This window comes from Pongo abelii, chromosome 10 (genome assembly GCF_028885655.2).
Source record: "Pongo abelii isolate AG06213 chromosome 10, NHGRI_mPonAbe1-v2.0_pri, whole genome shotgun sequence".
Taxonomy (NCBI): domain Eukaryota; kingdom Metazoa; phylum Chordata; class Mammalia; order Primates; family Hominidae; genus Pongo; species Pongo abelii.
This window is the reverse complement of record NC_071995.2, coordinates 45,761,907-45,784,629: the sequence shown is the minus strand read 5'-3', so window position 1 is coordinate 45,784,629 and position 22,723 is coordinate 45,761,907. Positions and strand designations below refer to the sequence as shown.

The 22,723-nt window shown below is 37.8% G+C and overlaps 1 protein-coding gene and 1 non-coding gene across 15 annotated transcripts in view; one reads left to right on the top strand and one right to left on the bottom strand.

Moving 5' to 3' along the window:
• The window catches only part of SENP1 (SUMO specific peptidase 1), a 99,649-nt gene that overhangs the window by 24,253 nt on the left and 52,673 nt on the right, over positions 1-22,723 (top strand). For 10 of the 14 annotated variants that reach the window (XR_008511766.2, XM_054526610.2, XM_054526612.2 and 7 more), the window contains 7 exon segments: positions 6,935-7,038; positions 7,121-7,407; positions 10,006-10,060; positions 14,745-14,783; positions 16,043-16,127; positions 16,503-16,658; positions 17,888-18,019. Coding sequence is in view for 13 of the 14 variants with exons in the window: in XM_054526610.2 (XP_054382585.1) it covers positions 6,935-7,038; positions 7,121-7,407; positions 10,006-10,060; positions 14,745-14,783; positions 16,043-16,127; positions 16,503-16,658; positions 17,888-18,019 (858 nt within the window). In the remaining variant the exon portion in view is untranslated. 14 annotated transcript variants of the gene reach the window in all.
• On the bottom strand, positions 386-494 carry LOC112135899 (U6 spliceosomal RNA). The gene has a single exon (XR_002917132.1). It is a non-coding gene; the product is annotated as a U6 spliceosomal RNA (small nuclear RNA).

Here is a 22,723-nt window from a genome sequence, read left to right as displayed (position 1 = left end):
AGGAGGATTGCTTGAGGCCAGGAGTTTGAGACCAGCCTAGGCAACATAGTGAGATCCTGTCTCTACAAAAAAAAATTAGCTGGGTGTGGTGGCAGGTGGCTGTAGTTCCACCTACTCAGGAGGCTGAAGCAGGAAGATCATTTGAGCCTAGGATTTCAAGGCTATGGTCAGCTGTGATTGTGCCACTGCACTGCAGCCTGGGTGACAGAGCAAGACACTGTCTTAAAAAAAAAAAAATCAAAAAAGCACCAACATTCAAGTGGAGGGTGGCAGAACTAGTAAGTCATTTAGCAGGGCAAGGGATAGACAAGAAACTGGCAACATTTGCCTTTGGTGATAAAGCTGGACAACAGTCATGAAAGGGAGATTTTTTTTTTTTTTAACAAAAAATTTTTTTTTGACATTACACAAATTTTCATGTCATCCTTGTACAGGGGCCATGCTAATCTTCTCTATATGGTTCCAGTCTTAGTATATGTGCTCCTAAAGTGAACCCAAGATTTATTTTTCATTATACCTTTTATGCTATTGAATTTTATATTATATTTATTTTATGCATAAATAATTACTGGAGTTGTGGGGTTTATGATTATGCTGGATTCTAGACAGCCTAAGGGGTACAGAGAGACTGTGGAGGAGACAACAGCAGCATGACAGCTGGGTACAGGGCTCCTAACCCTCCCCTGCCCTATGTTTCTGTTGCTCAGGCTAACCAGGGTCCTTTAATTCTGTGTTCATTGTAAGTTTGCCATTCACCCACCAGCTCTGTGGACCACTCAGCCTTCCTTCTTTTGCCTCCTCTGCCAGCCTGAGGACTGGGGGTTGCTTGGGCAATTTTACCCTTCCAAACAGCCCTCCAGGCCACAGGTTGGGTCAGTGGAGAACAAGAGGGTGGAGTTCTCCTTCCTCCTGTAGTGCAAAGAAGATGCTAAGAATCTGTTCTATGAAATGAGTGATGCAGGAAATTTTGCCTGTTTTTAGTTCTATATTCTCCTAGTATGAAAGTCAAGCCACCTGTACTACTACATGGCTTACAGAATAAGCCATATAACATGAATAATACAAAATATTGGGCCAAACTTTATTATCAAACTTTCAACAAATTTATTTAGATGTTTATTTTTGGATATTACAAATAATTCGGATAGAATACTTTTTAACCCTGGGACTACATTTATTGATGGGAACTTACAAACTGGATGAAAAATCACTTTCCATGAAACGTTGGGATCCTCAGCAGAGGTACATTTGGTTATGTTAAAGGAAGATGTATTAACCCTAATGCCGGATTTGTCCATCAACTTCAGGAATATGAAGTCTTCTGCAAAATTAACAATTAAGATGATGTCACCACTGCACTGCTCAGTCTTACAACAGAGGTTTGAAGAGAACACATGAAGAAGAATTTAGAAATATGCAAGTAGTGGCTGTGCAGAATGGTTGACTCAAGAGGCAACATCAAAAAGCTGTGCTATTCAGTAGGGTAACTGCTAGCCACAAGCGCTGTTTAAATTAATTCAAATTCAAATTTAAAATTTAGTTACTCAATGACACTAGCCACATTTTAAGTATTCATTAGCCACATGTGGCTAGTGGCTACCATATTGGACAGGGCAAATATAGAACATTTCTGTTACTACAGAAATTTCTGTTAGATAGTGCTGTTATAGAGGATATAAAGTTCTGTTTGGAAAAGAGAAAATACTTGTGACAGTAAAAATGTAAAATGGCAAAAAACAAGTAGTTTCTTTTCAGTTACATGTTGCTTCTAGACATGCTTCTTTGCAAATTATTGAGCAACATTTTAAGATACTGGACTTTTTTAATAGGTGACAGTGATGGTTTTATACTTTTCTTAGAAATGCTTTACAGTTTTGTCATAAGTCAAGCATTTGGGACTCAGAAAATTATTGAAATTTGCATTTTGCATATTTTAGATGGTATAAAGTTATTACTTTAAACAAAATGAAAATTAGGAGTATTATTTATAAAGTTATTGGGGGTAATTTATAAAAAAACAGTTTACTAGTGTCCTAAAAATTATTTTGTGCTTTCTATTAAAGTTTTATAATTTTATAGTTCTTTTATGATGGAGCCTTTTATAGAAACATCACCTAACTGCAGGACTCTGTCCCTTTTAAAAAATATAATTCAGCACTTTAATTAATTATTTTTATACTTCAAAACACTCGTCTTAGTGTTTTTTCAGGTTTTAAAATGTAACATTAGCTAGCTTCTTTATCATGCTATGCAGTTATTGCTTCCTTTACTCTTAAGATCCTAATTTTCTTTTTTTATTTGAGACGGAGTCTTGCTCTCTTAACCAAGCTGGAGTGCAGTGGCGCGATCTCGGCTCACTGTAACCTCCGTCTCCCGGGTTCAAGCAATTCTCCTGCCTCAGCCTCCTGAGTAGCTGGGACTACAGGCGGGCACCACCACACCCGGCTAATTTTTTGTATTTTTAGTAGAGATGGAGTTTCACCGTGTTAGCCAGGATGGTCTCGATCTACTGACTTCATGATCCACCCGCCTCGGCCTCCCAAAGTGCTGGGATTACAGGCTTGAGCCACCGTGCCCAGCCCCTAATTTTCTTATTCGGTAAAGAACAGTTAGGGCTTTTTTTAATTTTAATTTTTTTTTTAATTTTATGAAATAGAGTCTCAGTGTGTCACCCAGGCTGGAATGCAGTGGCACAATCACAGCTCACTGCCGCCTCAACCTCCTGGCTCAAGTGATTCTCCCTCTTTTGCCTTCTGAATAGCTGCAACTACAGGCACATGCTAATATGCAGCTAATTTTTTAAAATTTTTTGTGTAGAGACAGGATCTCACTTTGTTGCCCAGGCTGGTCTCAAACTCCTAGGCTCAAGTGATCCTCTGCCTTGGCTTCCCAAAGAGTTGGGATTTTAGGTGTGAGCCACTGTGCTTAACAACAACAACGAAAACAGTTTAACAAGTAATTTACAGAGAAAGATGTTTTCTTTTACTGATAATACCAGATGGTCCAAAAAAGAATTTTGTTTAAAGTTTTAGGTAACTTTCATTTTGGCAAAGCCAAAAAAGTTACGTGTGTTCTTTTGGGAAAGGAAGAAATAGATTGTCAATTAGCTGGGCGTGGTGGCAGGTGCCTGTAATCCCAGCTACTCAGGAGGCTGAGGCAGGAGAATTGCTTGAACCCGGGAGGCGGAGGTTGCAGTGAGCCGAGATCGCGCCACTGCACTCCAGCCTGGGCGACAGAGCAAGACCCTGTCTCAAAAAAAAAAAGAAATAAGATTGTCACTTTTGCTGACAACATGATCTTATATATAGAAAACCCTACAGACTCCACCAAAAAACTGTTCAAACTATTAAATGAATACAGTGTATATGTATGTGTGTATATATATGTGTATATATGTGTGTGTATATGTATATGTATATATGTGTATATATATGTGTGTGTATATATATCTAAAACCCTACAGACTCCACCAAAAAACTATTAAATGAATACAGTATAGTTGTAGGATACAAAATCAACACACAGAAATTAGTAGTATTTCTATGCACTGTTAACAATGAACTATGCAAAAAAGAAACCAAGAGAACAATCCCATTTACGATAGCTACAAAAAAACAATCAAATTTAACCAAGGAAGTAAAAGACCTACATACTGAAAAACATACAATGTTGAAAGAAATTGAAGATACAATTAAATGGAAAGCTATTCTGTGTTCATGGATTGGAAGAATTAATATTGTTTAAATGGCCATACTACTCAAAGCAATCTGCAGATTCAGTGCAATCCCTATCAAAATTCCAGTGTTATTTTTTATAGAAAAAAATACTAAAATTCATATGAAACCACATAAATCCCTGAATAGCCAAGGCAATTATGAGCGGAAAGAATAAAAAAGAAGCTAGCACACTAGCTTATTTCAAACTATACTACCAAGCTATAGTAATTAAAACAGCATGGTATTGGAAATAGACATCAGCCAATGAAACAGAATAGAGAACTTAGAAATGAACCCGTTATGCCTGTTGTGGGGTAGGGAGAGGGGGGAGGAATAGCATTAGGAGATATACCTAATGTAAATGACGAGTTAACGGGTACAGCATACCAACATGGCACATGTATACATATGTAACAAACCTGCATGTTGTGTACATGTACCCTAGAACTTAAAGTATAACGAAAAAAAATGAACCTGTTATATAGCTAGTTGACTGATTTTTGACAAAGATGGTAGGACTACACAAAGGGAAAGGACAGTCTCTTCACTAAATGGTGTTGGGAAAATTATATTTCCATATGTAGAAGAATGAAATTAGGTCCTTATCTCATACCATATGCAAAAATCAACTAAAAATGGAATAAAGACTTTAAGACTAGAAACTCTAAAACTGCTAGAAGAAAACAGGAAAAACTACACGACAATGGTCTTGGCACTTATTTTTTTGGATTTGCACGCAAAGTCATAGGCAACAAAAGCAAAAGTAGGCACATGGGAGTACATCAAACTAAAAAGCAAAGGAAACAATTAACAGTGTGCAGAGACAACCTACAGATTGGGAGAAAATATTTGCATCCATTCTATAAGGGGTTGATATTCAAAATATATAAGGAGCTCAACTCAATACCAAGAAAACAAAACTGTTAAAACATAGGCAAGACGTTATCCTAGGCAAATTGATGCAGAAACAAAACCAAATGCCGTATGTTCTCACTTATAAGTGGGAGCTAAACACTGGGTACAAATGGACATAAAGATGGGAATAGTAGACACTGGGGACTACAAAACGGGAGGGTGGAAGGAGACCAAGTGTTAAACTACAAATTGGTGGCTGGACGCTGTGGCTCACGCCTTTAATCCCAGCACTTTGGGAGGCTGAGGCAGGCAGATCATGAGGTCAGGAGATCGAGACCATTGTGGCCAACATGGTGAAACCCCGTCTCTACTAAAAATAAAAAAAATTGGCTGGGCGTGGTGGCGCACACCTGTAGTCCCAGCTACTAGGGAGGCTGAGGCAGGAGAATTGCTTGAACCAGGGAGGTGGAAGTTGCAGTGAGTCGAGATCATGCCACTGCACTCCAGCCTAGTGACAGTGAGACTCCGTCTCAAAAAAAAAAAAAAAAAAAACTACATATTGGGTGCTGTGGCTCATGCCTGTAGTCCCAGCACTTTGGGAGGCCAAGGTGGGCAGATCACTTGAGGTTAGGAGTTTGAGACCAGCCTGGCCAACATGGTGAAACCCTGTCTGTACTAAAAATTTTTAAAAAATTAGCTGGGTGTGGTCGCGTGCACCTGTAGTCCCAGCTAGTCCAGAGGCTGAGGCAGGAGAATCACTTGAACCCGGGAGGTGGAGGTTGCAGTGAGCCGATATGGTGCGCCTGCACTCCAGCCTGGGCTGGTCAGGAGATCGAGACCATCCTGGCTAACATGGTGAAACCCCGTCTCTACTAAAAACACAAAAAATTATCTGGGCGTGGTGGCAGGCGCCACTGCGATATTGAAATATCGCAGTACAAAATGGTGCTAACACTGATATAATGTTTAAAATTATTTTGTGAGGATTGGTGGTTGTATTAAACTGTATATAAGATTAAAAATAAATTGCCAGGGCATATTACTAAGTGCTAGTGAACATAGCCCATTGAGTCAGGGGACCTGTATAGAATTGATGCTTTACCAGAGTTGTAAGTCCTTATATAATCTGGTTCTGTGTCAGGTGATCTCATTTCTTCCTACTCTTCTGATTCACATGGACCTTACTATTTTGGGAACGCATTAAGCACCTTCCTCTCTCAGGGCTTTGCATGTGTTGTTCCTCTATTTGGAATATTCTTTTATATATTTCTAGGACTGACTTCTTCCCTTGGCTTTAGGTTTCTGCTGAAATATCACTTTGTTTTTAGAGAAATCTTACCTGTTCCTGCTGTTCTCCTTCCATCACTTTCCATTCTCTTACCCTTTAATTTTCTGCATACTACCTGACTGGTTTTTTAATTCCTTTCACTGCAATATAATCTCCACAAGGGCAGGAACTATTTTATTCGATGCATTCATTATCTTTAGTGACTGGAGCATAGTAGGTATTCATGTCAATGAATGAATGTTAGGAAGTATATGGTTTTCCCTAAATGTAGTATTGGGGCTTACAGGAAAAATAAATAAATAAATGTTGGAGATGAATATTGTCTCTGGAAAGTACCTGCACTTAAATAAAATAGGAAACTGTTGACAAGATATTCCACTCTGATTTTGACTATTCTGGTTACTTCCTTGTGATTTTTCTAACAGGTTTCAGGAGTCAAGGGATTTGTTGGAATCCTAATTTAGAGGCCCTTTATTTCTGGGACTCTTTTTTGACTCAGAAGTGATTACCTGCTGGCTTTCTGGTTTTATAGCCTATAGCTCCTCTGCACTATTATTTAAATATATGTTCCATAATTTTTCAAAGTATATTATCTGGTGTTTACTCAACCTGTCTTTTACACAGTTGATTTTTTTTTTCTTTTTTTTTTTTTTTTTTTTTTTGAGACAGAGTCTTGCTCTGCCCCCAGGCTGGAGTGTAGTGGCACAACCTTGGCTCACTGCAACCTTCGCCTTCCAGGTTCAAGCGATTATCCTGCCTCAGTCTCCCCAGTAGCTGGGACCACAGGCATGTGCCACTACAGCCAGTTGTGTTTTTTTAAGTTTTCTTTTGTAGATTTGGGGTCTCACTATGTTGACTGGGCTGGTTTTGAACTTCCAGCCTCAAATGATCCTCCCCCCTTGTCCTCCCAAAGTGCTGGAATTACAGGCATGAGCCACTGTGTTAGGCCCATAATTCTTAATTATGTTAAGGATTCTGCCTGAGCTTTGGCAGAGCTAGGATTCCATTTACATGCTAGTTTGAGAAATACTTGCCTTATTGGATGTGTTTAAACTGTTTTTTTTTTTTCTTATAGACAGTTCAAGAAGAAGAAAGAGAGATTTACAGACAGCTGCTACAGATGGTCACAGGGAAACAGTTTACTATAGCCAAACCCACCACACATTTTCCTTTACACCTGTGAGTCACAGAAGCATATTTCAGATAAATTTAATTCTGCAATTTATTACTTGATATTGAAACAATATTCTTCTCTTGCTAGGTCTCGATGTCTTAGTTCCAGTAAAAATACTTTGAAAGACTCACTGTTTAAAAATGGAAACTCTTGTGCATCTCAGATCATTGGCTCTGATACTTCATCATCTGGATCTGCCAGCATTTTAACTAACCAGGAACAGCTGTCCCACAGTGTATATTCCCTATCTTCTTATACCCCAGATGTTGTTGCATTTGGATCCAAAGATTCTGGTACTCTTCATCATCCCCATCATCACCACTCTGTTCCACATCAGCCAGATAACTTAGCAGCTTCAAATACACAATCTGAAGGTAAACATGGTATCATATAACTACATTTTTAGTCCTAGTGGCCAGTTAACTGTTCATTAGCTCATTACAGGCAACATTGTAATACACATATAAATAAATGAGCATACCGAATCTGAAAATATGAAGCCCGAAGTGTTCCAAAATCTGAAACTTTTTGAATACCAACATGATACTCTAAGGAAATGCTCAGTAGAGCATTTGGGATTTTGGATGTTTGGATTTGGGATGCTCAAATTGTATAATGCAAATATTCAAAAGTCCAAAAATTCCAAAATTTGAAACTCCTCGTCCCAACCATTTTGGATAAGGGATACTGAACTTGTAAGACATGTACTTACGTACTTTAAATACATATGATTCAGTTAACCATGCTATGAGTAAACTAAACCCACAAATAGGATATTCTTTTTTTCTTACCTTAAGATGCAAATGATTTGATACATTTTATTTAAACAATTAACTTCCTAAGTAGAGGCTAGAGTCAGAGTATATATACTCAGCCCAGTTGCTTCAGCACTTTCTCAGTTGCTATGACTTTACAATGGTAAGTAAGAATTCTGAAGTTGTAGGAGTTTTGAAACATCAGATAAATATTGCAGCTTAAGTACTTAGGTTTGTGCATTTTAGAATGATTGTCAGCATTGGAAGCAAAAAGTTTTCTACCTAACTTTCAACTAACTGAAATATTCACTCTCTTTGCATTCCAGTTAATTAAAGTTTTGTCGTGATAGGTTTGTTTCCTTAATTTTCCCCTTCTTTAGGTAGGTATTATTTATCAATTTATGGTATGTACTTAGGTATGTAACTTAAAACAAGTTGTAAGTTAAATGGTTAAACATCAGGGATTTTTTGATAGATGGAGCACTAGTCTTTCCCCTCCTTTCTCAGGTTGTTTGAGTTTTTTTTTTAAATCTACTTGTACTTTATGAAAATTCTCACTCAGGATTAAACTTTTTGGTAGCATCATTATATAGCTACACATATCCATGAAGACTCTTGTTATATTTTGTGAGGTGATGTACTGAGAACTGTAAAGGAAAAAAAAAAAAGCCAAAAAACCCAAACTCCTTTAACCTCAGAAACATACATTGTGTTGCAGATACTTAGATACAACTAAGTTGAAACAAATATACTACCTTGCACTGTTTAATTACTTTCCTTGTACCATGTAATAAATACTCTGTGAGGTTCTAATCATAGCACTTTAGAAGAACATGATTCCTGCTTTTGAGTAGTATTCAACAGAGAAAATACATAATAGAATGATAAAATTTGTACTTTTTAGACACCTCCTGGGGTGCTATTTCCTTCCCTGTCCCCCTTCCCTCCTTCTTCCGGTTTCCTTCCCTCTTCCATTCCCCCACCCCTTTCCTTCTTTCACCTAATTCAGTCTCATTGTAGATCATGAACTACAGTAGTTCCCCCTTATCTGTGGGGGGAGGATATGTTCCAAGACCCGCCCCCCACCAGTGGATGCTTGAAACCATGGAGAGTATACTATATATACCATACCCTATATACATCGTGTTTTTTCCTATACATACATACTAATGATTATAAATTAGGTGCAGTAAGAGATCAACAATAATAACTAATAACAAAAATTATAACTATACTGTAATGAAAATGTTACTTTGTTCTTATTAAATCAAGAACTTTCACCTTTTCACTTAAAGGAAGTAGTGTTTTTTGTTTTTGTTTTTGTTTTTTTTTTTGAGACTGAGTGTCACTCTGTTGCTCAGGCTGGAGTACAGTGGGACCACGTTGGTTCACTGCAACCTCCATGTCCTGAGTTCAAGCGATTCTCCCGCCTCAGCCTCCTGAGTAGCTGGGATTACAGGTGTAAGCCATCATGCCCAGCTAATTTTTGTATTCTTAGCAGACACAGGTTTCACCATGTTGGCCGGCTGGGGAAGCACTTTTTACAGCTTCTCTTTGGCATACCTGAATTGCCAGCATGATTACTTTTGCCTTTTGGGGACATTATTAAGTAAGGGTTACTGAACACAAGCACTGCTATACTGAGACAATCTGATGACTGAGGTGACTACTAAATGACAGGTGGTGCATACAACATGGATATGCTAGACAAAGGGATGATTTCATGCCTGAAATAGAGCTGGATAGAGATTTTTATCACATTACTTGGAATGGCATGCAATTTAAAATTTACTATTATTTCTGGAATTTTCCATTTAATATATTTGGACCGCAGTTAACTATGTGTAACTGAAACCATAGAAACCAAAATTGCAGATAGAGGACTACCATGAAGACTTTTGAGGAATCGTGCCATGTTCTTGTTCTCCTGAAACAGACAGGAAGCACAGGGAGCAAGTGCAGCCTAGGAGGAAAAGCTGAAGGGCAAATATGTTTGTATTTCCCAGGGACTTTCTTATTTGTGAAGCAAGTTCTTCACTAAGACCTATTTCTGTTCTCAGTGACAATGGACTTGCCTGTCTCTCTCTCCCATCTAAACTTTGTTCTTATGTTATTTTTGTGGAAATAAAATATAGCAAAGTATGGGAACTTAATATATCTAGAAAGTATAACTTTGTGGAGTTTTATTATTAATTAAATGCTCTTGTGTTTCTTTAGGATCAGACTCTGTGATTTTACTGAAAGTGAAAGATTCCCAGACTCCAACTCCCAGGTAAACTTTGGAAAAAGCTTGTTCTTTATTAATTAATTAATTAATTTTTTTCAGACGGAGTCTCGCTCTGTTGCCCAGGCTGGAGTGTAGTGGTGCGATCTTGGTTCACTGCAACCTCCACCTCCCTGGTTCAAGCAATTCTTCTGCCTCAGCCTCCCGAGTAGCTAGGATTACAGGCGCCCGCCACAACGCCCAGCTAATTTTTGTATTTTTAGTAGAGATGGGGTTTTGCTGTGTTGGCCAGGCTGGTCTCGAACTCCTGACCTCAAGTGATCCACCTGCCTCGGCCTCCCAAAGTGCTGGGATTACAGGTGTGAGCCACCATGCCTGGCGTAAAAGTTTGTTCTTAACATATTGTTTTCCCTTTCTTTAATCACAGCTTTTTCACTAAAAGTTACATAATGTAAAACTACTTCAATTCAGATCTTTCTCACGTATTACTTGAATTATTCCAGTGGCTTTATAATTGTTCTTCCTTCAGCCTCTATTTTGTTCTTCATTCCGTCTTCCACCATACCATGTTCTTGAAACAATTCTTCTGCCTTGCTCTTTTTTCATTTGTTTTTGTTTTGAGACAGGGTCTTGCTCTGTCACCCAGGCAGGAGTGCAGTGGCACAATCATGGCTCACTGCAGCCTTGAACTCCTGGGCTCAAGTGATCCTCCTGCCTCAGCTGGGACCACAGATGCATGCCACCATACTTGGCTAACTTTTAAATTTTTCTTTTGTAGAGACGGGATCTCGCTGTGTTGACCAGGCTAGTTTTGTACTCCTAGCCTCAAGCGATTCTCCTGACTTGGCCTTCCAAAGTGCTGGGATCATAGGTGTGAGCCACTGCACCCAGCCTGCTGTGTTCTTTAGTCCATCTTCCATGCTGCAATCAGAGTGATCTTTCAGAATTCATGTCTGATCATTCATTAAAGGGGTTTAATGATTATTTGTTAACCTCCTTCAAGGGTGGTTTATCAGACATCGAATTAAGCTCAGGCTCCTTACTATGGTATACAAAGCACTTCTTTCACAAGCCTCACTTTCTCACTTTAACAAATATTTACTGAGAGCCTACTGTGTGCCAGGTACTAGTATAAATATTGAGGATAATAGGGAACAATGTGAAGTCCCTATTCTCAAGGAGCTTGCATTCTACTTGAGGGGAAGGATGAAGGACAATGTGAAGTCCCTATGCTCAAGGAGCTTGCATTCTACTTGAGGGGAAGGACAAACAAATGTATATGCCTTGTGGTAAGTGCTATGAAGAAAATTGAAGCAGGGTAATATATAGAGTAGGATTGGGAGGATACTATTTGTATAGGGTGGTCGTGGAAAGTCTCTAATAAAGTGACTTGAGCAGAGACATGATGGAAGTAAGAGGGAGCCATATGGAAATATGGGACTCTTTCATGTGTTTTTATAAGCTGGACTATTTTCAGTTTGTAAATACAATAAGCATTTCTTACCTTCACATTCAGTGTTCTTTTTGCCTGGAATGTCCTCCATACCTCAACTTTGTCTGTCAGTAGTGTTTTATCTTTTAGGTCTCAACTCACATGTGAACTTCTATATGAAACTTTACTTTCTGGAGGTATCAAATACTTCTTCCTCTGTAATCCAGTAATAGTAATCCATAGTAATCATTACTATGATTGCTATGCCTTTGCCATATATGGCTTTGGGAATTCAATTGCTAGGATGATAATAATATCAGTTTTCCGTTGAGAAGATTAAGGATAATGAAATATTCTTTCTCATCTCAGTTCCCCTACTTCTTTGCAGCTCCGCATGTGTTCTAAGCTTTAAATATTTCTTAAAATTCTCTATTTATTAAGTCTTTTGGGGAGACTTCATAGTTTGGATTCTTTATTTCTTACATCTTTTTTGGAGTCAGATCTGCCTTCTGATCTTGGGTTGGAAAAGGCTTCATGTAGCTTTGGACAAGTTACTCTTCTGAACCTCAGTTTCCTTATCAATAAAATGCCAGTATTGATACCTTACACTTAATTGTGAAGATTAACTTACAGATAAAACACTTATTTTTATAAGTGCTTTACATGAAATGCCACAAAATGCATGCAACTTTCTTGAGAAGAAGTTGATCTCTCAGGTAAAGAGTTGATCTCAGTTCCTTAATGGTTCTTTACTAAGACTGTCTTTCCTTTATGGAGGATTTCCCCTAGTGATGACTAAAGAATGAGATGGCAGGAGAAATGGTCTGTTGGGTAAGGCTGTTTGAGCGATGCTCTTTGTCAAAATTGGTGCCTACTCTGTTGAGGCTTGGTTTATTGGCTCTCTACTCTTAATTCTCCACTACTGCCTCTCAGTTAAGTTCCAGTAATGAAGATCTGCTTTTATTTCCCAGAATATGCTGTGCTGTGTCATACCTCTTTGCCTTTATACATTCTGATCCTTCTGTCTGGATGTCCCTTTCTCTGTCTACTTGGTAAGCTCTTATTTTGCTTTCTTTTCTTTCTTTCTTTCTTTTTTTTTTTTTTTTTGTGACGGAGTTTTGCTCTACCATCCAGGCTGGAGTGCAGTGGCACAATCTCTGCTCGCTGCAACCTCCGCCTCCCGGGTTCAAGTGATTCTTGTGCCTTACCCTCCAGGGTAGCTGGGATTACAGGCACACGCCACCACACCTAGCTAATTTTTGTATTTTTAGTGGAGATTGGGTTTCACCATGTTGGCCAAGCTGGTCTCCTGACCTCCGGTGTTCCACCCACCTCAGCCTCCCAAAGTGCTGGGATTACAGGCATGAGCCACTGTGCCTGGCCTTAATTTTGCTTTTCAAAATCTCATCCAGGTGTTATTTTTTTTTTCTCAGAAGATTTCTTTGACTTTGCCAGATAATGTTAGTTTTTCCCTCCATCCTTCTACCTTGTTTGTTACTAATATCTTTGTACCTGTCACCCATTGCTGGTCATAGTGCTTGGCATATGATGGGTGCTCAGTAAATAAATATTTGTTAAACAAATGAATTTCCTAGATAGCCTGAAGTGCTCTCTTGAGTAGCCCAAGTACTTATTCCACCCCTCCCCCCTTTTTTTTAATGCTTTGATCTGTTGAAAGGTACAGTCAAAAGAACACAGTCTTTGGAATTGGACAGATAAGATTTCTAATCCTAGCTTTTCAAGAGAAATTATCTTTTTGAACCTCCTTTTTCATTTCTGTACAGTATGAGTAATAATTCTTTTTTATATATTATGTTGAGGTTTAAATAGTATAGGGATTTTCATTAGGCTTAACTAATACATAAAACATCTAGAGCAGAGTTTTACATGTAGAGCACTAAGTATGTGCTCAAAAACAGTTGTAGTTATTATTACTATATGCCTCAATTATATGAGAAATAATGCATCTCTCTGGAAAAGCAGATTTTCCTTGCATTTTGTTTTCTGGAGCCAGTGGATACCGTGATCCATTGAAGAAAACTGCTTGTCCCTACATTACTTGTTTATTCAAGAAATACTAAATGGCTGGGCATGGTGGCTTACGCCTGTAATCCTAGCACTTTGAGAAGGCCAAGGTGGATGGATCACCTGAGGTCGTGAGTTCGAGACCAGCCTGGCCAACATGGTGAAACCTCGTCTCTACTAAAATAAAAAGAAAAAAAAAGAAAAAGAAAACATTAGCCAGGTGTGGTGGTGGGTGCCTGTAATCCCAGCTACTCAGGAGGCTGAGGCAGGAGAATCTCTTGAACCCGAGAGGTGGAGGTTGCAGTGAGCCAAGATTGTGCCACTGTACTCCAGCCTAGGCAACAGAGTGAGAGTCAAAAAAAAAAAACAAACAAAAAAAACACTAAATGCCTACTATGTGCCAAGCACTATTCTAGTTGCAGAGGATTTTTTTTTTTTTTTTTAAGAGACGGAGTCTCACTATGTTGCCCAGGCTGGTCTTGAACTCTTGGCTCAAGAGATTCTCCCACCTCAGCCTCCTAAAGCACTGGGATTACAGGAATGAGCCACCATGCCTGGCCTCTGATCCAGGTCTCTTAACTCCCAATTTGATGCTCTGTTTACTTGTTCTCTATATTTAAAAGTTTTCTTTGGAAAAGTGTTCACTCTTCTTCTTTGTGTTTCTGTGATAGATCCTGCCTAGTTAGGAGTTTGGAGATAAGGAAGTTTGAGAAAAACAAGAGGCTCTAGGACAATTAATCATGCCTGTGGCTCTGCTCAGCATATCACTTGGGTTGTCAGCAAGAGCCACATGGACCTAGAACTTTGGAAGGAAGTTGTGTTGCCGATTCTCTGCTTTGGCTAATTGGCTTGTTAGCCATTTGATGTAGATTATTTTGTGGGTGGGGATTTTTAATAAATCTTTCAATCTGAGTCATTTGGGAAGAGCAATGTTCTAGCTTAATGTATTATTTTGAGAAGTGATGTCCTCTTTCACGTAATGTTGGTCTCATGCAAGTAGGGAGCTATGCCAAATGTAATATCTCTGCTGAACTTTGGGTCACCTTTTTAACTAATATGTATCCATATGATTTTAACTAATATGTATGCATAAGGATTGTGGCTCCTTAATTCCTAGTTACAATTATTTTATGTCATTTAGATTCCTTTTACTTATTCCATACTTGTAAAGCACTCGTATAAACTATTTAAATGATTGTTTTTATTGATGAAAATATTTTAATTTTCTCATAAGCCTCCTGCTCATTTGTCAAATTTTTCTTTTCCTACCCATAGTTCTACTTTCTTCCAGGCAGAGCTGTGGATCAAAGAATTGTAAGTTATTTTTGGTATCATTTTTCCTTCTCAATCACTTCATTTTTAGTTAGAAGAAATCAAACAATTAGCTAATCATCCTGCTTATTTTTTGCCAATAAGAAGTACCTGTTTAGGCTGGGCGCAGTGGCACACGCCTGTAATTCCAGCACTTTGGGAGGCCGAGGCAGGTGGATCATCCGAGGTCAGGAGTTCAAGACCAGCCTGGCCTTCATGGTGAAACCTCATCTCTACTAAAAATACAAAAATTGGCTGGGTGTGGTGGCACGCGCCTGTAATCCTAGCTACTTGGGAGGCTGAGGCGGGAGGATTGCTTGAACCTGGGAGGTAGAGGTTGCAGTGAGCCAAGATCACGCCACTGTACTCCAGCCTGGGCAACAGAGTAAGACTCTGTCTCAAAAAAAAAAAAAAAAAAAAGAAGTGCCTGTTTATACTTTTAAGTTGTTGGGTTTTCAAAATATTGTTGGAGTTGGAACATTTCTATACTTATGTTTATTAAATCTATAACAATTGTTGAAGCTAAATTAAATTGGAAAAATAGAGTTAGCTATTATATAGTAGGGAAAATAAGTGATCCTATTTTGGCATTTGTAAAACTAATTTATTGAATAATTCATATTTCTGGACTTTGCAAAATCACTGAAAGCATTTAGTCTCATTTAAGGAACTTACTTTATTAAGTTATCCAAACCCCTTGGTCTCGGTAATTTTTTAAAAATCTATCAAAAATGTAGTATTTGAATTAAACTTCAGTGATATCTTGTATTCATTTCTCCTTTGGGGTTCAATCCCATTTTTGGATTTCCACACTGAAGTTTCGCTTTCACTATAATCTTAAAAGCATGTTAAGAAAAGAACTATGTGTTTACAAATGTTAACAAGTCATCTGTTCACATTTAGCAGCACACTGATATGTTTAGTAATTTCAGTAAAAATAGTTCGGGTGCGATGGCTCACATCTGTAATCCTAGCACTTTGAGAGGCCAAGGTAGGGGAGTCGCTTGAGCCCAGGAGTTTGAGACTAGCCTGGGCACCGTAGTGAGACCCTATCTCTATAAAAAATAATAAGTAAAAATAGTAGAGTAATTTCAGTAACATCATGTGGTTTCACTCTATGTCTTAAAATAAGGATGATAAGTTAGTGTAAGGATTTTAGACTTTCTTTGTGAGGGTCCTGTATTTAATACTCAGTGTACATCAACAATGTGTTTGATAACGAGAGTAGTCTACATTTGGTCACATTCCTTTTCATTTTCTAGAACTAGTGTTTACGATTCTCGAGCACGAGAAAGATTGCGCCAGATTGAAGAACAGAAAGCATTGGCCTTACAGCTTCAAAACCAGGTAAAAAAGAAAATTGGAATAATATTACAAATCAATAGTACATCAAAGTAGAAACTATTTAGGAAAGTTACCCAGATTTGGGTAATTGCTGTTGTAATTCCAAGATCGTATGGTAGCATAGCATGTTATGATATGTCGTGAATGTTCTTGGTCTGTCCAGTCAGTGCTACTCATTGTACATAAGACAAATATAGATAGTCCCCTACTTGTGATGATTCGACTAATGATTTTTTGACTTTACAAAAAAGCGAAAGCAATGGGCATTTCAGCATGCTCCTTGACTTATGACAGGTTTATTGGGACATAACCCTATCATAAATCAAGGAACATCCACAGATTTCTTTATCCCACTTACTCTGAAGTTTTATCTGTCAGAGATTGCAGGAGCGGGAACATTCAGTACATGATTCAGTAGAACTACATCTTCGTGTACCTCTTGAAAAGGAGATTCCTGTTACTGTTGCCCAAGAAACACAAAAAAAAGGTCATAAATTAACTGATAGTGAAGATGAATTTCCTGAAATTACAGAGGTAAGTTACATACACTTAATTTCTACACTACTAAGTATTATGTTTAGAAAGAATCCCTCGGACGAGTTTCAAACATAAAAGCAATAGTGGTCAGGCATGGTGGCTCACACATGTAATCCCATCACTTTGGGAGGCTGAAGCGGGTGGATCACTTGAGGTCAGGAGTTCAAGACCAGCCTGGCCAACATGGTGAAACCCCGTCTCTACCAAAAATACAAAAATTAGCTGGGTGTGGTGGCATGCACCTGTAATCCCAGCTACACAGGAGGCTGAGGCAGGAGAATTGTTTGAACCCGGGAGGCAGAGGTTGCAGTGAGCTGAGATCGTGCCACTGTACTTCAGCCTGGGTGACAGGGCAAGACTCCATCTCACAAAAAAAAAAAAAAAAAAAAAAAAAGCCATAGAACACATGTTATTTAAATTTTCTTGTATATTTCTGCTTTCGCTTATTTTACAAACCAATCTGGGCTTTATTTTTAAAATATTGAAAATTTATGAAAGAACTATGGGTGGCTTTTAACATTTTCAGTGAAGAAGCATTTAATACATTTGTCTTTCATGTCATGTGCATTTTTACTTAATGCACACATACAATAGTTTGACCTCAAATTGTAAGCTGAGATTTCTTCTTTTTTTAAGTAATAAAACCCATTATAGGAAATTTGGAAAATACATGGAGGTCTGTGTACATTTTTAGATAATCTGTTTCTTTATCCATACTTCTCTTTGAAACACTACCATGTAGCTGGTGAGCATAACACACTTATTATAGTTGTACTGAATTCCATACTTTACATTTTAAAAAAAAGATCTCTAAGAAAGTAATTTCTAAAAGATACTGCCTTTACTCTCTTACTACCTTTTATGAAAAATTCTGTTTCTCAGGAAGTCATTTGGACCAGAGATATAAAATATAGTTAATTTTTCTCATATACTTAGAAAATTTGATAGCAGAAGGTTGTTCCAGACTTTAGGAATTAATATGGAAACAAGGATCTGAATGTTGTGCTGAAAAAGAGAAGGGAGAACTAGATGAAGTGGAAAGAAGTAATCGGGGATTACTGGGAAGGAATAGAAACCAAAATGTTAGAAGTAAACTGATTAACAGTAAATTTATAAACAATCAAATGGTGATAAATATAGTCTGAGGATTATATGGGGCTTGGTGAGAAATATGGTTTTTCTGAAGCCATGCGTGTTTGATGTCTTGACACCTTTTGTTTTCTTAGGAAATGGAGAAAGAAATAAAGAATGTATTTCGTAATGGGAATCAGGATGAAGTTCTCAGTGAAGCATTTCGCCTGACCATTACACGCAAAGATATTCAAACTCTAAACCATCTGAATTGGCTCAATGATGAGGTAATATTGCATCTATTTTTACATACAAATAGTGAACATTAAGTGGCAGTTAAATTAAGGCATTATCTCACTTTTCGCAAAATGTGGTCCATGGATGACCTGCATTGGAATCATCTCTCATAGGCCTCTTCATTCTTGTAACTATGAGGGAGTGTGGTGGAGACAGGCATTTTTAACAAACATCTCAGGTGTATTTTAAAGTCTGAGAACCACTGAATTTACCTTTTCTTGTTGAAGATTTGAACATTGAAGAAGACATTCACTCATTGGTATTCTCACTCTTTAGGGCTCCTATTCTGCAGTTCATCTCTTCTGAACAAATAAGTATTAGCTGACCATGTTGCAGCATGAAGGAATACTTTGGGATTTCTTTATAGGAATCCAGTTTTACTTCCCTTTCTACCTAAGTTCTACTCATTTTAGATCACTTATATTATGAATGATAAGCTTTCCAAAATAGCCTCCATTTATGTATGGTATTTTTTAAATGGACATTGAAAAAGTTATATTGTTATTAAATATTTGAGGTATTAGGGGAGAAGTTACGGTCTTCACCTCCTAACTCCAATTTATTTTAAGTATATTAATTACACTACAGTTTTTAAACTGATCTATTCCTAAGCCTAAACCTGTAGGTACCTGTTTTATTTTAGAAAGTGATTTTTACAGCAAAAGAAAACTGGGTTGGATATCTTTTCCTAAGTACCTTCTTTCCATAAGCATCCCTGGCTAATCTGGGTATACTCAAGCTTCACAGCTGTGGAGGATTTTTAGTTTCTCAGTGTAGTAATAATTAAATATTTTAGGTATCCATATCCTGTTTTTGTATGATCAAGACCTTCCAAATAATATTTGCTAATAACTATTGATCATTTACCTCATTAGGTACGATTCATGTTTTATGTGTTTTATTCTTGTAATAGTCATCACATCTTTGGAAGTAGATATGATAGTTCTCCATTCTACAGATAAAGAAACAAGGCATAGAAAGATTTAAAAAACTTGCAAGGTTATACAGCTAGTAAACAGCAGAGCCAAGATTAAGACCCAAGCATTGGGTCTTATCTACTATATCTTACTACCTCAGAATCTTAAATTGGATAATGGTCTTAGGATCAGATATATAGAACTTAGGAGCCATATATCATGTCCAGGATGCTGGTTTTCTCTGGGGCCAGCCCCATTCTTTTTGCCACTGGTTGGTTTATAAGATAAAAATTTCAGAAACTCATCACTCCCTGAATAATATCTGTGACCAAGAATAATAAGGAAGGCATGGTTTGTTACTGTCTTTCTTTAGAAGAAACCCTCTTTGCTTCTTTTGGCTGAGATATTAGAACATTGGTTCAAATAATAGAAAAAAGAGCTCACCAAATCAAAGGAGGAAATGAAATCAAGGATAGTTATAAGTATCCACTGATAAGTTATTTTTGATCTGTGGTCCTTTGCCATTTATTTCCTGCCATTGCTGGTGGGGAGAGGTGTGTTACTCTAAAGGGATAGTAGGCTTTAGTTTGTTGTAAATCATGGAAAATCTCCTAGAGGGCAGCAATGAGTAGGATATGAGCTGGGTTCTTGCTATTTACTGTGGCATTTACCTCAGTGAGATTCCTTACAGAGACAGCATTCATCAGGACATATTTTCCATTCCCTGGGCCCATCAGAGGCTGGATTTTTAGCAAGCTAAGTTAATGGAAATTACATTATTTTAGAGGAGATGAGAAGAAGGAAAGATTCTTTGTCTACTTTATCCCTACCACACCTAGCCATAACTTTTGTAGAAGGAGTGCATTTCTTCTCAGTTCAGAATAATGTTATCCTTGAAAATGAGTGCCAATTCACATGTCCATAATAATGATGGGAGCTATCTTAAAAAGCACCATTTTCAAAGTACCATACTTTGTAGGCTTTCAAAGTTACTGCCCTTGAGAAGCTAACATCCTGATGGAGTATTATCAGGTATCCTTAAGTATTGATACTCATTGAAGAATACTGAATTTTGGCCAGACGCAGTGGGTCATGCCTATAATCCCAGCGCCTTGGATGGCTAAGGTGAGAGGATCACCTGAGGCCAGGAGTTCAAGAGCAGCCTGGGCAACATAGCAAGACCCGATCTCTACAAAAAAAATTAAAAATTAGCCAGCCATGGTGGCATATGCCTGTAGTCCCAGCTGTTCAGGAGGCTGAAGCAGGAGGATTGCTTGAGTTTAGGAGTTTGAGTTTATAGTGAGCTATGATTGAGCCACTGTACTCTAGACTGGGTGACAGAGCAAGACTGTGTCTTCAAAAGAATACAAAACTTAATTCGGTTTCTCAGTTGTGAACTATCAGTCTTTTGCAAATGATTTGTCCTCTGTTCAATCCTCTTCTTCCCTAAAGTAGATATTTTCATTAATAATAATTTCTCTTCTTTTTCTGTTTCCTGCTTTATAAGATGTATTAAAACTTTCTCCAAAATAGGTGACTGATACATTATTCTTATCATTTTATAAACAAAGTACCATACTTTGTAGGCTTTCAGAGTTAAAAAGGAATATAAGAGCCAGGAAGTAAAAGGAATCAGATTCAGTTTATAAGGAAAATAAAATCCAGAAATCCTATGTTTGGGATATGTATGGAAAGCCATTAGGATACCCTGTTCCTAAAAGAAGAGTGACCACAGTACCTATTCATACAATAGGTTTTAAAATTTTTTTCATAAATGGATTTCTCTATAGGTGAGTTTGGTTAAATTCTGTACAACTTCAAAGGACTAAAGATTGACAGGATTAATATAATAAAACATCTCAAAAATAGAATGTGGGAACTGGCTGCCATATAAAGAATACAAAAGGAGGCAAGAAGACTGTTAAAATCAAGACACTGTAGGTGGAGATTTCTATACTGGGTCAGGAGATTAGTTACTAATAGAAATATCTAATTAAGGGAAGGGAGGATAGAGTTAAAGAGAGGAGAAATTATGCTGGGAGCAGTGGCTCACGCCTGTAATCCCAACACTGAGAAGCTGAGGTGGAAGGATTGCTTGAACCCAGGTTGTCAAGGCTGCAGTGAGTTATGATTGTGCCACTGCACTCCACTCCAGGGTGGGTGACAGAACAAGACTCTGAGATCCTGTCTCTCTTTTAGAAAAAGGGAGAGAGGAAAAATTAGTTGTAAAAGTAGAAGTAGATTGAAACAGTCAAGGAACAGAAGGAAATATTTTCAAATGAGTGTCATTATTAGAAACTATGTATTAATTCTTGGAGATTGAATTGGATGACTTCTGGAATCCCTTCAAACTTTAAGATTCTAGGTTTATTATCCTGAGTACTGCTTTAGGCTTTGTGTTTCTCTTTATGGCCAAATGGTTCTCCTTTGAGGGACTAAGGATTGTTTTAAAAGGCATCAGATAAATTTAGAAATACATGGATATAATTTAGGTATACAAGTAAATAAAACTTACTTTTGCTTCTGGTCATGATAAAGGAAACAAGATTTACCCTTTCAACTTAACTAGAAAATTAGACAAAACATGAAACAACAATTTTCAGACATTGGATAACAGGTAGTACCAGACAGTGATCCCTGAGGAAGGGAAATAAAAGGTATGTATGCTATAATATCCCCAGCTTTCTAGGGTGGGGTGTGTGTGTTGTGAAGGAAGGACTGGTAGAGTCTGTGCAGAGGGGCTTCCCTCCAGTCTTTGGCTGAGTACCAATTTGTGCATGTATGAAAAGAAGCTACCCAGAGGCTGGGGAAAGAACCACCAGAAAGAAGGAATCAGCACAGTCTTAGAGCCAGCACAGGTGTCAATAGTTTATGTTCCAACCAGTTAGAGTAGAAAAACCGCCTAAGTCACAGGGCATTGAATAGAATCTTCAGAGGGGTATTGCCTCAGAAATAGGGTGAAACTGACCCTAGAATAAAGGCTGCTCTGGACCCACCATCACAAAGCGTAAAAACAAACCTCAAAAGCCTGAAACTGATCCAATTACCTATATCCCAGAGAAAAGCCTAACAATATTTAAAGGAATACAATGAATTCCAGCAACAACAAGGCCCAACGTAAAATTTGCAATATCCAGCATCCAACTAGAAATGACCAGACATACATGAGGAAGGAAAGTACAATTTATGATGAGGGAAAAAAGAAACACTCAGAAATGACCAAAATAATAGAATTAGCAGACAGGGATTTTTAAAAAGTTGCTATAAGTATCTTCCACATATTCAAGAAGATAGAAGAAAATGGACATCATGAGGAGAGAAATGGAAGATATTTTTTAAACAAGACCGACATTGAACTTCTAGAAATGAAAAATATATCTGAAATAAAAATACATAAGGTAGTATTAATAGTAGATTAGACACTTCATAAGAAAAAATTCGTAAACTTGAATAGCAATAGAAACTTGAATATGAGACACACAAAAAAAGCCAAAGAAAGATACCAAGAGCATCAGTGAGCTGTGGGATTATACCAGACAGGTTAAGCATATAATTGGAGTCCCAGAAGGAAAGGTGGGGGCATAGGTGGTGGTAGAAAAAATATTTGAAGAAATAATGATGGAAGATTTTCCAAATTTGAAAACTGAACTGACAAGTTTGAGAAGTTATCCATACCCCAAGTAGAAGAAACACCATGCTAAAATGTATAGTGATCAAGTTGCTGAAAACTGGTGATAAAAATATTAAGTGCAACCAGAAGGAAAAAGGCACATTAAG